This window comes from Sarcophilus harrisii, chromosome 4 (genome assembly GCF_902635505.1).
Source record: "Sarcophilus harrisii chromosome 4, mSarHar1.11, whole genome shotgun sequence".
NCBI classification, from domain to species: domain Eukaryota; kingdom Metazoa; phylum Chordata; class Mammalia; order Dasyuromorphia; family Dasyuridae; genus Sarcophilus; species Sarcophilus harrisii.
This window is the reverse complement of record NC_045429.1, coordinates 291,779,219-291,795,452: the sequence shown is the minus strand read 5'-3', so window position 1 is coordinate 291,795,452 and position 16,234 is coordinate 291,779,219. Positions and strand designations below refer to the sequence as shown.

Below are 16,234 nucleotides of genomic sequence, written 5' to 3'. Positions count from 1 at the left end.
TAATTACACATTTTAGGGCAAGAATGAAAAGACAAAATATCCCACAATTCAAATATATTTGAGTAATATTGCCAAGAGAGTTGTAATTAGAACTAAAGCAAAACAATCTGATTAGGATAGCTTCTAAGCTTCACACTGAATTTTAGAATACAAGAATTATAGAATTGAAAGAATTCTTGGAAGCCATCTATTTTAGACCCCTCTACAAATGAAGAAAAGGAAACCCAGAGATATTATGTACAATATTCACAGTACAGAAACGTTGACAAAAACGACATAAGCCCAGACAATTGTTCGAACAGAATTGGAACAACAACAACAAAACAAACACGTTTTCCCACAATAATCAATCACTTAAGTACTTCCTATAGGGTAAGCTAAGTTTTGGGCATATAAAAAAGAAAGATAAACTGCTCTTACCCTCAAAGCACTTATCATCTAGCCAGGGATTGATGATGTAAACAATATATAAGTATGTGAAAAACTGATACAAGATGATGGAGGAGAGAAGAAATTAACAGCCAAAAGGAATTCAAGAAAAGCTTCATGAAGAAGGGCTTCAACTGAGCTTTGAAAAGATTGATTAGATATATAGGGTAAAAGTGAGTGAGAAATGGGTTGAGTTATGAGTGACTGGAAGGATAGTGATGATCTTCAACAGAAATATAAAACAAAAAAAATTTCTATGTCCACTATGTCACGAATATATACTTGTACACATTTCCTTGAAAAGCTATACTCAAAGATTTAAAATTAATCAGTCATACTCTAATGGCTATTTTTGTTTCTTTAGTGCTCGTTATCCTCTTTCCAGTGATTCTGAAATACCAGTAACTGATGTACAAAGACCCATTTCTCATCTCCAACTGCCTATTCTTTCAGTATCCAGATTACATTCTCAAACACTGTATTCTCCGAGATGCTTCCTCCAAAATCAACAAATTCTTCTTGAACCTTTTCTTTTTCTTATTGTTTCCATCTTTTGGCACAATACAAACTGGAGCTGGCTCCATTTTCACAACACTGCATCCTTGGCTATATTTTCCAGTAACAGCATGTCATTTATAACCCCTAATTCACCAGTTGTGGTAGGAAAACTGAAAGAGTCCTTATTTCCCATCCTTTGAAGTCAAATACAAATTGATTTCAAAGTTCATTTCCTGGCTGCTACAATCTATCCATCCCTTAGATAGTCTTTTTTCCTCAATAACGTTAGGGCCTGCCTCACAGTCTTTCTACTTCAAATTCTCCTTTCTTATTAGGGAAGTTCAATATACATACTGATATTCCCTCAAGCATCCTAACTTTCCCATTCTTCAATCTAATTAATTGTTCTGATCTACTTCTTTACTCCTTCTGGACTACACATAGATTATCATACCCTTGGACTTGTCATTACTGACAATTTTTCTTCCATATTCACGAGGTATAAAACTGCTTCCTCTTGTCCTAATCTCTTCTCTTTTCTCAATTTATAATACCTAATCTTGGTGTGACCTTCCATTCCTCATTTCTTTTGTAGGCTGTCACCTACGTACTGGCTTGTACTCTTCTTTCCCTACTTCACTTATCACTTTATAATAAATTCATTCACTTCCACACTCCTTCAGATTTAAACCATTTGCTTCTTTGTCCAACATCCAAAAGTCAATGACTTCAACCTTGGAATAAGTCTCATCATTTAACTCCTTTGCTTCCACTTATGTGTAAAAGAACTTAAGGTAGTCATGAAACCAGGCTGACTGAAGGTCCTACATACTTGCGTTGTTGTTGTGTTTAGTTAAGTGGATCTATCTAACTGTTTCTGGCTCCATTTTGAGTTTTCTTGGAAAAGACACTGGGATAGTTTGCCACTCCCTTCTCATATTATAGATGAACTAAAGCAAATAGTGTTAAGTGACTTATCCAGGTCACACAACTACTAAGAGTCTAAGGCTAGTTTTGCATTTGTTCTATCCACTAACTACCCTAATATTTGTGTTATGTAACATCAACTGTGCCCATACTGCTGACAGGCAATCCTTTTATATCGCCCTAACTTATTTGCTTACCTACTCAAAACTTTTTTCAAAAATTTTTTTAACAAAAATAAATCTTTGCTCATAACCTTTTGTGTTTATATTACCAACATTTTTTTCAAGTATTCCTCCTACTACCTATCTCAGAGAATCATTATAAATGACATAATATATTTAAAGAAAAAAGAGAGAAGATGAAGAAGAGGAGGAAAATAAGTAAAAATTACATTTAAAATGCTTTTCATAAGCCTAAAATTATATACAATGATTTATTACTATAGACTTCAAACCTCTGGAAAAGAGCAGAATGGAGATGTGTCCTCCTATCTCGTCTATAAAGTCATGCTTCTTTCTATAATTTCACAATATTCATTTTTGATTTCTTTTGTGTGATTGCTCTTTCCATTAATCTCATAATAATCATGAAGTATATTGTCTTCTTGACTTGGTTTACTTCATTTTGTTAAGTTCATCTTTTTGCACAGTTCTTTGAATTCATCACAGTTATTATTTTTTACAGCATAGTGATATTCTATTCTATTCATTATTTCCCAATTTGGGGCATCAACTCTATTTCTAGATCTCTGCTATCACAAATAGTATTGCTATAAATATTTTGGTAATATATACCAATGGCTCTTTCTCCTTATTACAACTTCCATGGGATATATATATATATATATATATATATATATATACACTTAACAATGAATCTCTGCATTTAAAAGTTATAGATATTTTATTCCCTTTATTTGCATAATTTTGAATTGCTTTCTAAAATGGTTATACAGATTCATATCTCTACCAATAATGTATAAGTGTAACTATCTTCCCACATTCACTCCAATACTGATTACTCCCATTCTTTATCAATTTTGCCAATTTTCTAAGTATGAGGTGAAATTTCATGAGGGTTGTTTTGATATGCACTTCTCTTATTTTTAGTGATTCTTTCATGCAGCTGCTAACAGTTTACAATCTATTCTTTTGAAAATTGTTTCTTCTTATCTTTGATCTTATAGAAAGATAAATATATTTATTCCAAATATTTTAAGCCCTCCTTGGAATTCCCCACCCTCTCACATGAGTATCTCATCTCATACATCAGTGAAAAAACTTAGGTCCATTTTACTGAAAAAATCCAAGTAATTTCTAACAGGGGACTCTCAGAACTTACCTAATTAATGAAGTGATACTAGCTAGGAGAAATGGGGTCATAAAGCTAACATATCATTTTTCCTGATTTTCCACAAAACAAAACAATAGTTTGAGACTCATAAATGGTGAAACTTGCCTAACTGGGATCTGGATGTTAACCCACCAAAATGAAGTCATAACAGGAGGAACTCTTTTTATTCCTCCTCAATTCATATCACTCACTAATCTTCTACCAACTCCTTCACTTCTGTTTCACATGAAGGTCATCCTTGTTCTTGCTAAAACATACTCCTCAACATGTGCGAACACCCTAGTACTACTATGCATTTTTTTACATTGCCAGTCTCTCCTAATTCCCAGGCCCTCAGAGAATCCTCTGGCCACTGTCTTTTGCAGTGCATAAATCAATTTTATCCAGCTTACCTCATTCTGTGGTCTTCAGAGTTTCACAAACTATACTTTAAAAACTGGTAGCAAGCTCAAGAACAGCCATGTGCAAGCTTAAAGTCTTTTATTCACCATTTTGCCCTGACCTCTTGCTGACTCCCACGTGTTCACAACGTGCCTCCAACATCTTGGCTACACCCAGATTAAAGAGACAGACCTCCTCCTCCATAGAGCTTAAATAGGGTCAGAGCACAGCCAATCAGAGAGGGAGACACCTCCCATTATGAAGCTACCTCAATAAGGCTAAGAGTTTCCGCCCATGATAAGATCTCTTCCGGTAAACAGAAGTTCTGGGGCTCTCAAGTTCAACCTCCTGGTTGCACTGAACATGACTTTTGTCCTTGATCCTAACAAACATGAATCCTTGATCTCATCCACTCCCATCTTCTAAAGCAGAGAGGTTCCTTTTATTATCCCCAAATCTTCAATCTCTCCCCAGCTGTTATCTCCTTCCTTGCTCTCTAAATATAAGCTCATATCTTATCTGTCACTAAAAAACCCTCACTTAATTCAATCATCCACTAGTTTCTTTCCAAAGCTATTTATGTTACCTGACTCCATTCCCCTCAATTTTCACTTGCTTCTAAGCTCTTTGCAATTTGAATCTGATTTCTCCAAAGTTACCAATTTCTTAACTGCCACAAGTAACAGCATTTTCTCAATATTTATCCTTCCTAATTTTCTACTAGCTTAGATACTCTCAATGACTTTCTCTTCTTGGATATTCTTTTCACTCTTAAATTTTTCAAGCCACCAATCTTTTCTGGTTCCTTTCCTGGGTTCCTTCTACTTCTCAATTATTCTTTGATGAATTTTCATAAAGTCACAATCATCAGTCATGACGGTTCCATCCTCTTCCGTTCTCCCTCTATACTATCTCACTTATAGATATTATCACCATGGATTCGATGATCATCCCTAGGCAGATGATTCCCAAATATATATATACTCAGTCCTAATTTCTCTCAGCAGATCTAACCCCGACTTTAGATATCTCAAAAAACAAGACCCATAATCATCAAGAACTCAACTTGTCTTTCCCTCCAACTTTCCCCCCCTCTTCCTAGAGGGAAACACCATTATACTCCCAGGATTTCAAGCTCAACAATCAGTGTTAGCCTCAATTCCTCTCTTGTACTATTTCATAAATCCAATATGCTGCCAAGTCTTGTCATTAATATCTTCACAAGATATCTAGTATATGTTGTCTTTTGCCTACTATTACTAGCAGCACTCTGATATAGCCACTCATCATCTCCATACCTGGACTACTGCAACAGCCTATTGGTTGGTCTTTCTGCTTCGTTTCTCCCCAAGATTACTGCTATCTCTATTGGGCTTCCTCTACCATGCCACAGAAATTTCTTCACCCTAGAAGATCATATTATCTCTGCACTACTTCTGACACTATAAGTACCTTTAGTCCTTGAGGTATCTGTCTGATTGGCTGTCTTTTACAGGAGGCTTTTCCCAATTTCCCATTTTCTTTATTCTTTTCTGCTACTCCCTTACTTCCAAGATTACTTCCAACTTACTTATGTGTGTCATTGTTTGCATTCTGTCTCTCCCATTAGAACATGAGCTTCTTGAAGGCAAGAACAATATTTTTGCCGTTCTTTTTTATCCCTCAGCATTTAGCACTATGTCTGACAGACAAAAGTGCTTATAAGTAATGCACACTAATTTCTTGACTCATTGACTCTGTGAAGGGGGGGGGGGATGCTTTATGTTTATTTTATTTATTCATTTATTTATTTATTTATTTATTATGTGTGTGTGTGTTTATTTATGTTTATTTTATTTTTATATTGATGTTTATTTCAAACAACCATAACCTAGTCTATTTAATAACAGAATAATTTCACCTTAAAGACAAGTAAGCTCCCATTTTACCCTATTTTAAATGTAAAAATAGAAATATCATGTCACTTCATGTAAAAGATTGGCAGAAAAGAAGAATGCTGTGTAATTCCTCAAATAAATTGTAATGATCACATTATTTTTCTTCTCAAGTCCCTTTATATCATTCTCTAGGCTTCCAAATTAACAAAAATTACTTCTAGGTGTATCTAAGACCCTATTATATTAATATTAATTATATATTAATTCACTTGATTACAGAGTACTTTCTGATCTTTCCTTTGGTTATGATTCCAAAAATTCTTCTTACCGAATCTACTTCTAATCTAACAGTCACTTTTTCTATCTAGATACATATTCTGAGTTTTAAAATCCCAAAGATAATCTAAACTCATTCAAATTTCTGCCCTATGTTACAACCTATGCTGGACCTATGTAGAATTAAAGTTGAAGTTTCATTCAATGTAACTATTTGTCTCTATTAAAGATTCTTAATCTTTTACAAGAGAACTAGAGTTTTTATACTTTACCAATTCTTCTTGCATGAAGAAAAGTGACATAATTTAAGTCATATTCAGATAATTCCTAAAAATATTTTTTTTAGAAAATTAAGAAGGGAGGGGAGTGAAAATTTAGCTTTACAAAGATACTATGTCACCAAAACACATTGTCAAAATTTTTTAGTTTCAAAAAACTAATTACAATACTTTAAAAAATTCAAATATGAGTAAATATGGTCATATTTTTATATACTTTTAATCTTGACCAAAACTTAAAAGTACATAATATTTTTGGACCCCAAACTGAAGTAAATGTAACATGGAGAACCTGAAGAGGTACCAAAGTAAGTAATAAATGATTTGAATATTAAGGGAAAAGTTCCTAAGAGAAAAGGAAAAAATAAATTGTTAAATTAATGTGGATAAAAGCCTAAAAATATTTCAATAATAGTTTTTAATAAATTTAAGAATTTGACAGAGTAAAAGTGAGAATTCTTTTTCTTCATCAAGGAAGGTATGTTATGGAGTTTCCTTCTCTAAAAATTCATGAAAGAAAATGAGATGATTTTCTTTCAGAAAAAGTTTAAGTGAGGTCCTTCTACAAAACAGGGATGGAATGACTTCATAAAATCTTTTCAAGGGCTAGGATTCTATCAGACAAAACAACTTATTCTCTATTCATGATTAAAACACACAGCAGAGAAATCATTCTACTAGTCCCAGCAACCTACCACAACCTAGCAAATAAACAATTTTAAAATGGAGATCTGATTATAATAAAATAAGAAAACTTAGAAAACATTTTTCTAATATATATTGAAATTATGTCTATAGGGCATTTAAGCTATTCTACTGTGAGTAAAATGAAACTATATCCAATATTACATTTATCTAAAATAGTTTAGAATACTGGAAAAATAATACAACATCAAAATTCATTCCATTTCCAATCTGGAAATTTCTTTATTAGGTCTCCCTAAATTTTCTCCACGTATTATCTACAAAGTGGGATCTCGGACCTCCAGACTTTAGATTTAAAAGTCTAAATTCTAAGGAAGCACTTAATGGTTCTTGAAAAAAAATTATTATTCAGGGCAGTTAGAAGGAGCAGTGGATAAAGGAACAGCCCTGAAGTTAGGAGGACCAGAGTTCAAATATGACTTCAGACACTTAACACTTCCTAGCTGTGTGAACCTAGGCAAGTCACTTAACCCCAATTGCCTTAGCAAAAATAAAAAAAATAAAAAAATAAATTACTATTCAATGCTCTAAGTTTTATTTGAAAGATTAGGGAATAGAAGAAGTAGACTGTGATAAATACTTTTTAAACAGAATATTGATCTTCCTTCAAATACCTTGATTTCCTCAGTTTCTCAATTGCTCAACTTCCATAATCTACTTCTCCATCCCACCTCAGCTGCACATATGAACAGACTATTCACCTTGAAATCAAGGAAAAGCATTTTATTTCCTTGTTCATGAACTCTGAAATTGCCTTTATATAATAATAACCTTTTATTTCTGCCTTTCTCTCTATCTCTTCTTAATTCTAAATTTATTCATCTTGACCTGAAATTTTCCATAAATACTTTCCCAAGTTATTTTTCACCTTTCTATTTCAACTCTCTGTCACCCCTTTGTCATATTACTAATTGTCCTTGTCAAACTCCAACTTGTGAGAAAACCCTCAGCTTCACTCCAATGTATGAGCTGCTAAACAGAATTAAAGAAAGAAACAAATCTGGAATTGACTGGGACCACTATAAATTTATTTTACATAATCTCAAATGAGCACTCTTCTTATGCAATCTTCTTATTCCTCCCTAATCTATTTTTCAATCTATTTCTTTTTCTCTAAAATACGTGTTTTTTCTTTCATTAGAATTTAAGCCCACAGAAAACAGGTATAAATGCTTGTTAAATAAATGAATACATATAAAATTTTCTCCACATTAAGAAGACATAGTTAAAAATATAGACATACATATCTATATAAACATGGAAAGAAATTATGGATCAGAGGTTAAAAGAAGAACAGGCAAAAGTACTTGTTTTTTTTACATCAAATTTTTAGGTTTATCTGTTACATAAGACATGAGAGGATGTGCATGACTTCTGACATGATTATCACTCACATAAGTACCTCTTATTGTCTGTGAATATCTTGTCTATATTCTTACAGAAGCCAAAGTGCTGGGTACCTTTCTATACAATTCTGGACATTGGGGATCAAGGAAATATGAGCTATCACTTATTCTCATTACATTACTGATTCATGATCTTTCTAATAATGCATATAACTGATGATATTTTTATGTCACTTCTTCTGAATAATTCTTCATTGATAACATATTTTATCTTCCTCATGTCAACCCTGAGTTTTTCTGTACCTGTTACTTCACTACTCCAGGAACTTTGGTATTTAATTTTTCATGACTTTCAGCTACAAAGTCTCAATGAAAGAATATTCATGTTTTTAAAAACTGAATGAAAACTATGAGGATGGCCCAAAAGTCATAAATAAAACTTTTTTTATTTTAAAAAATTAGCCTATATTCAAGGAAAATATTGTCATTATTAAAGCATTATACAAATTCCCAACAATACTTTTCTGCTTTCCTCTTGTTCAATTTCAGACCAAGCTCCTTATTGTCCATTTACAGTATCTAAGATACATGATGGACCAGTTCTATAGGTTGTTTATACAAATGATTGTCATAGAACCTGGACAACAAAGGCAACAGAGAAACTATTAACCATAACTCACCTAACCACTATTAACCATTCTCACCTAAGAAAAATTTATGAGAATTAAAAACAATAAAGGCATTGTGATGAAAGTAAGGGAAAAACTAACAGACTTCCCACAATATATATTCCACTGTGGACCACATCTTTATTTATACTTTATCATGATGCCTAAGTGTGAAGGAATTTTTTTTATATTTTGGTGAATTATTGGTTAGTAAGAGGAAAAACATGTTCCAAATTATAACCAAAACAATATTACTAAAAGTCACCAAGAGTGTTAAAATTAGAACTCAACAATGGAAAGGAATTCATTGCAATTTCATGCTATGCAAAATCTTTTTTTCTTCTAGATAATAGGAAACAAATTTAAATTGATAAAGACATTTAAAGCTTTAACAACTCAACCATCTCTTAAATTTCTGCTGCTGTTTTTTTTCAGCAACGTAATGGTAACCCTAAAACAATCTGCATCATTTCCTGTTAACTTTTACAAGTGATGACTATTATTTCTGTCACTTGTTATTGATAGTTATTAGTTGTTAACCAAAGATCACAGCAGGAATCTCAGTTAAAGATAAATTATTTCTGTTTTCAAGTACAATAATCAGATCATATTATATATCAGCACAAAGTTGTATTATATGTCCGACTTTGGGTAAAATAGACAACCTGACACTATAACTGAAAAAACAACAGACTGGTACAGCTAGTTTCTAACTCCCTTACAATTGATTAGTCCTTACAGAAGTACCTGACTCTGATATATTTCTAAGGAGAAATTTTAAGGAGACTTTTCTAACACAGAAATGTCATTCCACTGAAATCTTTCTGAGTGACTAATACTAGAAATATAAAATTATTTCAGGAATAAAAAACACTCCTTTTTTGTATGTATTTGTGTGGTGTGAGTGTCAGGGAGAAAAACAATCCATGTTTGGGCTGTCTTGGAACAAATACAATATAGGATTTTATTCTACAATTCTAATGTCTTATAAAATATTTATTATGGCAATCTATATTTATAACAGATAACATATTCCCTGCTGATCTATAAAATCAATGAGAAAAGAAACTCTTTCTCTGGATGTCCCTCACAATGCTTTCCATAGTTCTGTACATTCAAAATACTTAATAAAATGTTTGTTTTATGAATTAATGTTTGTTGAATAAATGGCTTATATTTTACAAGGATGAATATAATGCTACCATGGTTAATTCTGTATAATTCTATGTATATAAATACATTTATGTCAATATCACTATGTGTATTATGATAGTGAGTATAGTTATAAATATATGTAAATTCTAATAGAGGCTTATAATTAGGAGAAATGGAACAGGAGATAGACTGTGATCTGGAGGAGAGGATGAAATGTATTATATTCAAATATTAGATGGTAATCAATTCTGCCCTGGAAAGGATGTCACCATTCTTTAATCAAATATTTATTCAACTTTCAAATCTCTTATAAATAAAGAATATTAAGTTATGGATTAATTGTTTTTATCCATTTTGAATACTTCTACAATTAGATGACATTTTCTATTTAAATTAGAAAGTCATATTATATGAAAAATGCCCTTCAGTTTTATTCTCAAAGAAAATGAGTAGATTTTTCATAAATGTTGTATTTTGGTGCCAATGTTTCTCTTCATGAAAGTAGGTAATTAACCACGGACTGAATAAATAGGAACACTGAGAAAGCTTTTCCATATCATCATGAAAATGAATTAATTCTCCCACATAATGCTTGAACTATGAAAGAAAAATGAACTGTGGAAGACAAAAGACTCCTTGCTTTGTTTAAGAAATCTGTATTACATGTTCCACATGAACAAAATGGCTGTAGGCAAAAGTGGACAAAATCCATTCATTCTCTGTAAAAGGGGGGGGGGGGGCGGAGAGAAAGGAGAATTCTACAAACAGACAAGAATTATACCACCCTTTCTTGCAGACTTCATGTATTATAAAGGTTTGATTACAACTCTCCTTGAAAATCTCTATAGCCCCCCCCTTTTCTCAAGCTTCTATGACATTATTAATTTCCTAGTCCTTCTCTAACTTCTGTGTTATCTTTCATAATCATTCTTCTCTCTGTAACTATTAACTGTTAGTTACATATGTTCTAAGCTCAGTCATTGGCCCTCTGCTATTATTTATCCATACTCTCATGGGAAGAGTTTCTCCATTTTCAGGAGTTCAACACCTCTATGCTAAAGAACCCCAAATATTTCTTCTCACAAAACCTTCACCTACCTATTTGGAGACTTTAATGTATAAAAATAAATTTACCCTTATTCTAAAAGTAAGAATTTCTACCTAAATTAGTCTACTTGTTCAATGCCATACCCTTTGATTCACAGTGCCACTCCTGGGTCTGTATCTCAAGGAAATCACAAAGGAGGGAAAAGAACCCATATGTGGAGAAATATTTGTAGCAGTTCTTTATGTGGTGGCAAACAATTGGAAAATGAATAGATGCCCATCAATTAGGGAATGGAATATTATTGTTCTATAAAAATTATGATGAACAAGTTGATAAGAGAGAAGCCTGGAAAGATTTACATGAATTGAAACATTCATGTAAATGAATACAAATGAAACAGCAATATATTGTAACAGCAAGTTGTGCAATTATCATCTATGAAAGTCTTGTTTCTTCTCAGCAGTTCGGGGGTCAAAGGAAATCCCAATAAACTTTGGAAAGAAAATATCCAGAGAGAGAACTATGGAGACTGAATGTAAACCAATACATGCTAAGTTCACTTTTTTTCCCTCTTTTGTTCTGATTTTTCTCTCCCAACATGATTTATGAAGAAATGTGTATTTTAAAAAATGAATGTACATATATATAACCAGAAAAGACAATAAAAAAGAACAGTCTAGCTTCTCTATTTCCATTCATTATTCTTCTTCTATTCTCGTATGCTTAATTCTTATTTAATGCTTGTCTTTTATTTTCTATATCCAAAGAACTTACATCATTTTTACTTCCAAAATGTCTTCTCCATAAGCTTTCTTTATATCAATCCACATTTACATAATATAAGAAGATAACTTCCCACACACACACACACACTTTTACAGAGAATGAATGGATTTTGTCCACTTTTGCCTACAGCCATTTGTTCATGTGGAACATGTAATACAGATTTCTTAAACAAAGCAAGGAGTCTTTTGTCTTCCACAGTTCAAATTTGCTGAATTTTTATGTATGCATATATGTTTATGTATTTAATACCTATATTATGTATAATATATTCATATATATTTCTACTACAATAGTCTAGATTCTTATTATCAAGATTATTGGAGGTCTTTTAGAACTTTTTGACTCCAGATTCATTCTCTCTTTCAATCCATCCCACAAATAGCTACTAGACTTAATCATGCCATTCTCAATTCAAAATCTTCAATAACTTAACTTTTTCATACATAATTCATAGTGAATAGAATGTTGTACTTGTAGTCAGGAAAAACTGAATTTGAATCCTGAAATAGATGTTATGACCCTGAGTGAGTCTGAATTTCAGTTTTCTTATCTATTTAATGAGGGAATTGAACTTGATAACTTATAAGGTCTCTTTTGCAGTTCTTAATTGTCATCTTATTGTCTAATTTTCAAGATCTTCTATAATCTGTCTTCTCCTACTTAATTTCATGCTAACTCAAAAGCTCACTAAACTCTTTCAAATCTCTCTTTCTTTGCTTGTGTTTTTCCCTCACTTTTAAATGTCTTCCATACACACTTCTATTTAGCTGCTGTTGGAATCTTTACAAAGTGTTAAGACATTGGAGTTAATTTAATCTTAGAAAGAGTTATTTTGGGCCACAGCTTGAAACAAGGTACTAAGTGGAACTGACTGAACAATGCTTGTGTTCACACCTTTAGAGAGCTCATAAGTATCTAAGTACTCAATGGAGTTCACACGTGTAGGGCTTAGTCCGAATTCACACCTCCCTTACGGCCAGAGAGCACTCTGGGAGATAACCCAGAATCCCTCTCCCTCCAGAAGGCAGAGTTAACCTTTGGGAGATCACATATATAGGGAGCTTTTGAAGCTTGGGCTTAGTTCTTCTTGTGGACTTAGGAGACAGAGACTCGGGAAGAAAGCCTACCCCCTATCTTCGAGGCAAGAGAGATTCATCATATCTTCTAACTTGGTGCTGGCTGGAGGCTGAAGAAAGTAGATGCAGAAGCCAAGGACAAAGCTGCAAGATCTCTTGGAGCCAGGCAGAGAGATAGGCCTCAACTAACCGGGCTATTTTGGAAAGAGAAATAAACGTTTGCATTTTTACCAGTTGGCTGCGATTTTGGAGTAATTATTTATTTTAATTGAGACTAACGCTGCCTCCAGAAAACCTTCACAAGCTGCAATCCTTCAAAATACTACTTATGTGTCACCACTTCTTTCCCTAATGAATTTATGTATTCTTATTATTAATATGAACAGTTGTTCATATAACCTCTGAATTTATACAACATTAGTATATACAAAGACTTCTTCAAATGTGAGTCACACAATGTGGGGATTCCAAAACAATTGGCAACAGTAAAAGATATCAAATATTCCATCAAGATTTAATTTTTATATAAAAATAAACAAGCACATTCATCTCATTAGGATGCAAATTTGATTCTGTTTTTAATAAATGGTAAAATTTATCTGATGGATTTTTATATATGCACATATTCTTGTACTTTAATACCTATATTATATGTAATATATTCAAGTATATTTTTATTAAAATAGTTTTAAAATTAATTTATTTGATGATTTATTATCAGTGTTTATATACCTATATACCCCGAGTTGCATAAAAATTTCTCAAGAGAAAAGGGGTCATGAGTAAAAAAAAAGTTTAAGAAGTCCTAGTCTATACCATATAACTTATCATTTAGTTATGTTGCATCAATTGTTTACTATTGTTTCATGTATCACAATTAAAAGAAACTTGTAAAATTAGAATCATTCCCCCTTTATTCACAAAAATAAGAAAATGATGGAGTAAATTTATAGAAACTTCTCTTTGCTATTCAAGAAAAAAAAAAAGCAGCTCTTACCAATTCTAGTCTTTATCTGCAACTTATAGTTAATTCATGAATCATTCACCCTTTTTACTCACGGGTCTCAGTCAATATCTGAGAGCTTGCTCAGATGTCAAAAATTCAGATTGCTTAGCCAGATGCAATCTGAATAACATAATATAATGAGTACTGTTATGGGCCAGAATTCTGAACTTGAAACAAAGGATTGAAACAAAATGCTAAGTCAACAGAATTGATAGAGACAATGATTATTTAGCACGGTATTTAACAGTTCTCTAGTTCAGTACATGTACTTAGTGTTTACTAGAGTTCTACAAGATTCATACCTTTAAGAGAGCCTATATAAGCTAGGAGCCTCAACCAGGATTCAGTCAGGGAGATTCAGAAGCCAGAGCTCAAGCTCTTGGAACCAAGACTACAGAAGCCTCTAAGAAAGCTAACCCAGCCACAGGAAAGGAGACAAGACTTGGAATGAGACAAAAAAGGATACTACAAGGACTTTAATATCTGGCTGCATTTGGGGTGATTACTGAACTGAAAGGAAGGCTGCCTCCAGAGACCCGAAGGAAACCTCAACAAGAGAATATTACCTTTTAGAGAAGAATATTACAGAGTACAACTCCCATGATCTGGAAACTATGCTTCATTAAAGTCAAAAATCACATTCATAATTTTTTAAAGAGCTATTTGGGAACACATTTTATGTCCATAAAACCCATGTTAACTCACACAACCCAAAACATATTAAATGAAGCTAAGATTACTGGCCACAATTTCTGTTGTTTAGCTCATTAAAAATGTGTAGTATCAGCTTATAGTTTCATCTGACTAGGATAGAAAAGGAAACCATACATAATATTTTAAGCAATTTTAGCAAATCAAGTTTCAGATCACAATCTCTACTAAATCAAAAGGATTAACATAATTAACAAATACTATAGTAATTTGCTATTTGATAACATAGTTAACATTATTAATATCATTATTTCTTCATAAACCACAAACAATTACATTAAACTACTTTAATCTACCAAAAATAATCACTCCATTTAACCTCTAACTAGTGATTCTTTCTTATCTATCAATGACATCCAAAAACACAATCTTACCATTTTGCTCATCGAGTTCATTCCCAATCTCTTGCCCCATTTGTTTCTGCCGACTTATAATTGAGGAAAGAGCATCAAGGCCAGCATCTTGTTCTGAAAGAAACAGATGGAAAAATCATTAAGTTTACAGCTGACATAATATACAAACTATACCTGCCAGATATAAAACTCTAAGAATATATATAATACTGAAATTTTTTCAGTATGAGGTATATTCATCTTGGATTTCATCCAAGAATTTTCTTACTGAAATACCAAAAGGATATATATATATATATAAAGTGATGTCTCCTAAAAAGTAAGCCTAAACTATGAAACTCAAACACACAATTATAATTGTTTCAGTCTACTAAAAGGATTTGTACTATACTTTCGTAAAAACTGCTTCCCTTTTACAAGGAAAGCAAAAGGAAAAAGAAAGAAAAAGGAGAACATGTAGACTCTGAGGAAATAAAGAATTTGATACCATTTTTTTTGAACAGACTATTAGCCATGACCTCTAAAATGTTTGTATCTATTCATTCAGTTATCGGAAAACAAAAATCAGCATCTTATTTGTGATAGTTATACTAAGAATCTGTTTTAATACACAAATAACACTACTTTTCAAGGACTATTTGCAAATCAATCTTAAAAATTAATGTAGGGAGCATAACTTGGGAAAAATAAGAAAGTGGGAAATACAGAGTTAGTAATCTTAAATGTGACTGAGAATGGGATGAACTCTCCCACAAAATAAAAGCAGATATCAGAATGGATTAAAAGCCAGATTCCTACAATATATTCCTACAATTTTACAAATAAACATATTTGAAACAGAAACATACAGAGTAATGGTAAAAGGCTGAAGCAGAATATATTATACTTCAGATAAAGTAAAAAAAAGCAGAGGGAGAGATCTTAATTTCAGACAAAGTGAAAGCAAAAAATAGACCTAATTAAGAGATAGGGAAGGAAATCTTGCTGCAGAATACTGTAGACAATGAATTAATATCAATACTAAACATATATGTACCAAGTGGTATAGCATCTAAATTCTTAGAAGAGAAGCTAAGTGAGTTGCAAGAATAACCAACAAAACTGTAATAGTAGGAAATCTCAACCTCGCTCTACCAGCATTAGATAAATTTAAGCACAAAATAAACAAGAAAGAAGGAGTTGAATAGAATTTTAGAAAAGTTAGGTATGATAGACCTTTGGAGAAAACTGAATAGGATTAGAAAGGAATATACCTTTTTCTTAATGGTACATGGCAACTACCCAAAAATTGACCATGTATTAAGGCATAAAAACCTCAAGGCACAAATAGTAAATGCATCTTTTTCAGATCATGATGCAAT

General features: G+C 32.3%; 1 protein-coding gene across 5 annotated transcripts in view; it reads right to left on the bottom strand.

Moving 5' to 3' along the window:
• Nucleotides 1–16,234, bottom strand: part of STX8 (syntaxin 8) — a 270,898-nt gene that overhangs the window by 213,978 nt on the left and 40,686 nt on the right. For all 5 annotated transcript variants that reach the window (XR_004233765.1, XM_031965509.1, XM_031965510.1 and 2 more), the window contains exon 6: nt 14,895–14,987. Coding sequence is in view for 4 of the 5 variants with exons in the window: in XM_031965509.1 (XP_031821369.1) it covers nt 14,895–14,987 (93 nt within the window). In the remaining variant the exon portion in view is untranslated. The remainder of the gene's footprint in view (nt 1–14,894; nt 14,988–16,234) is intronic.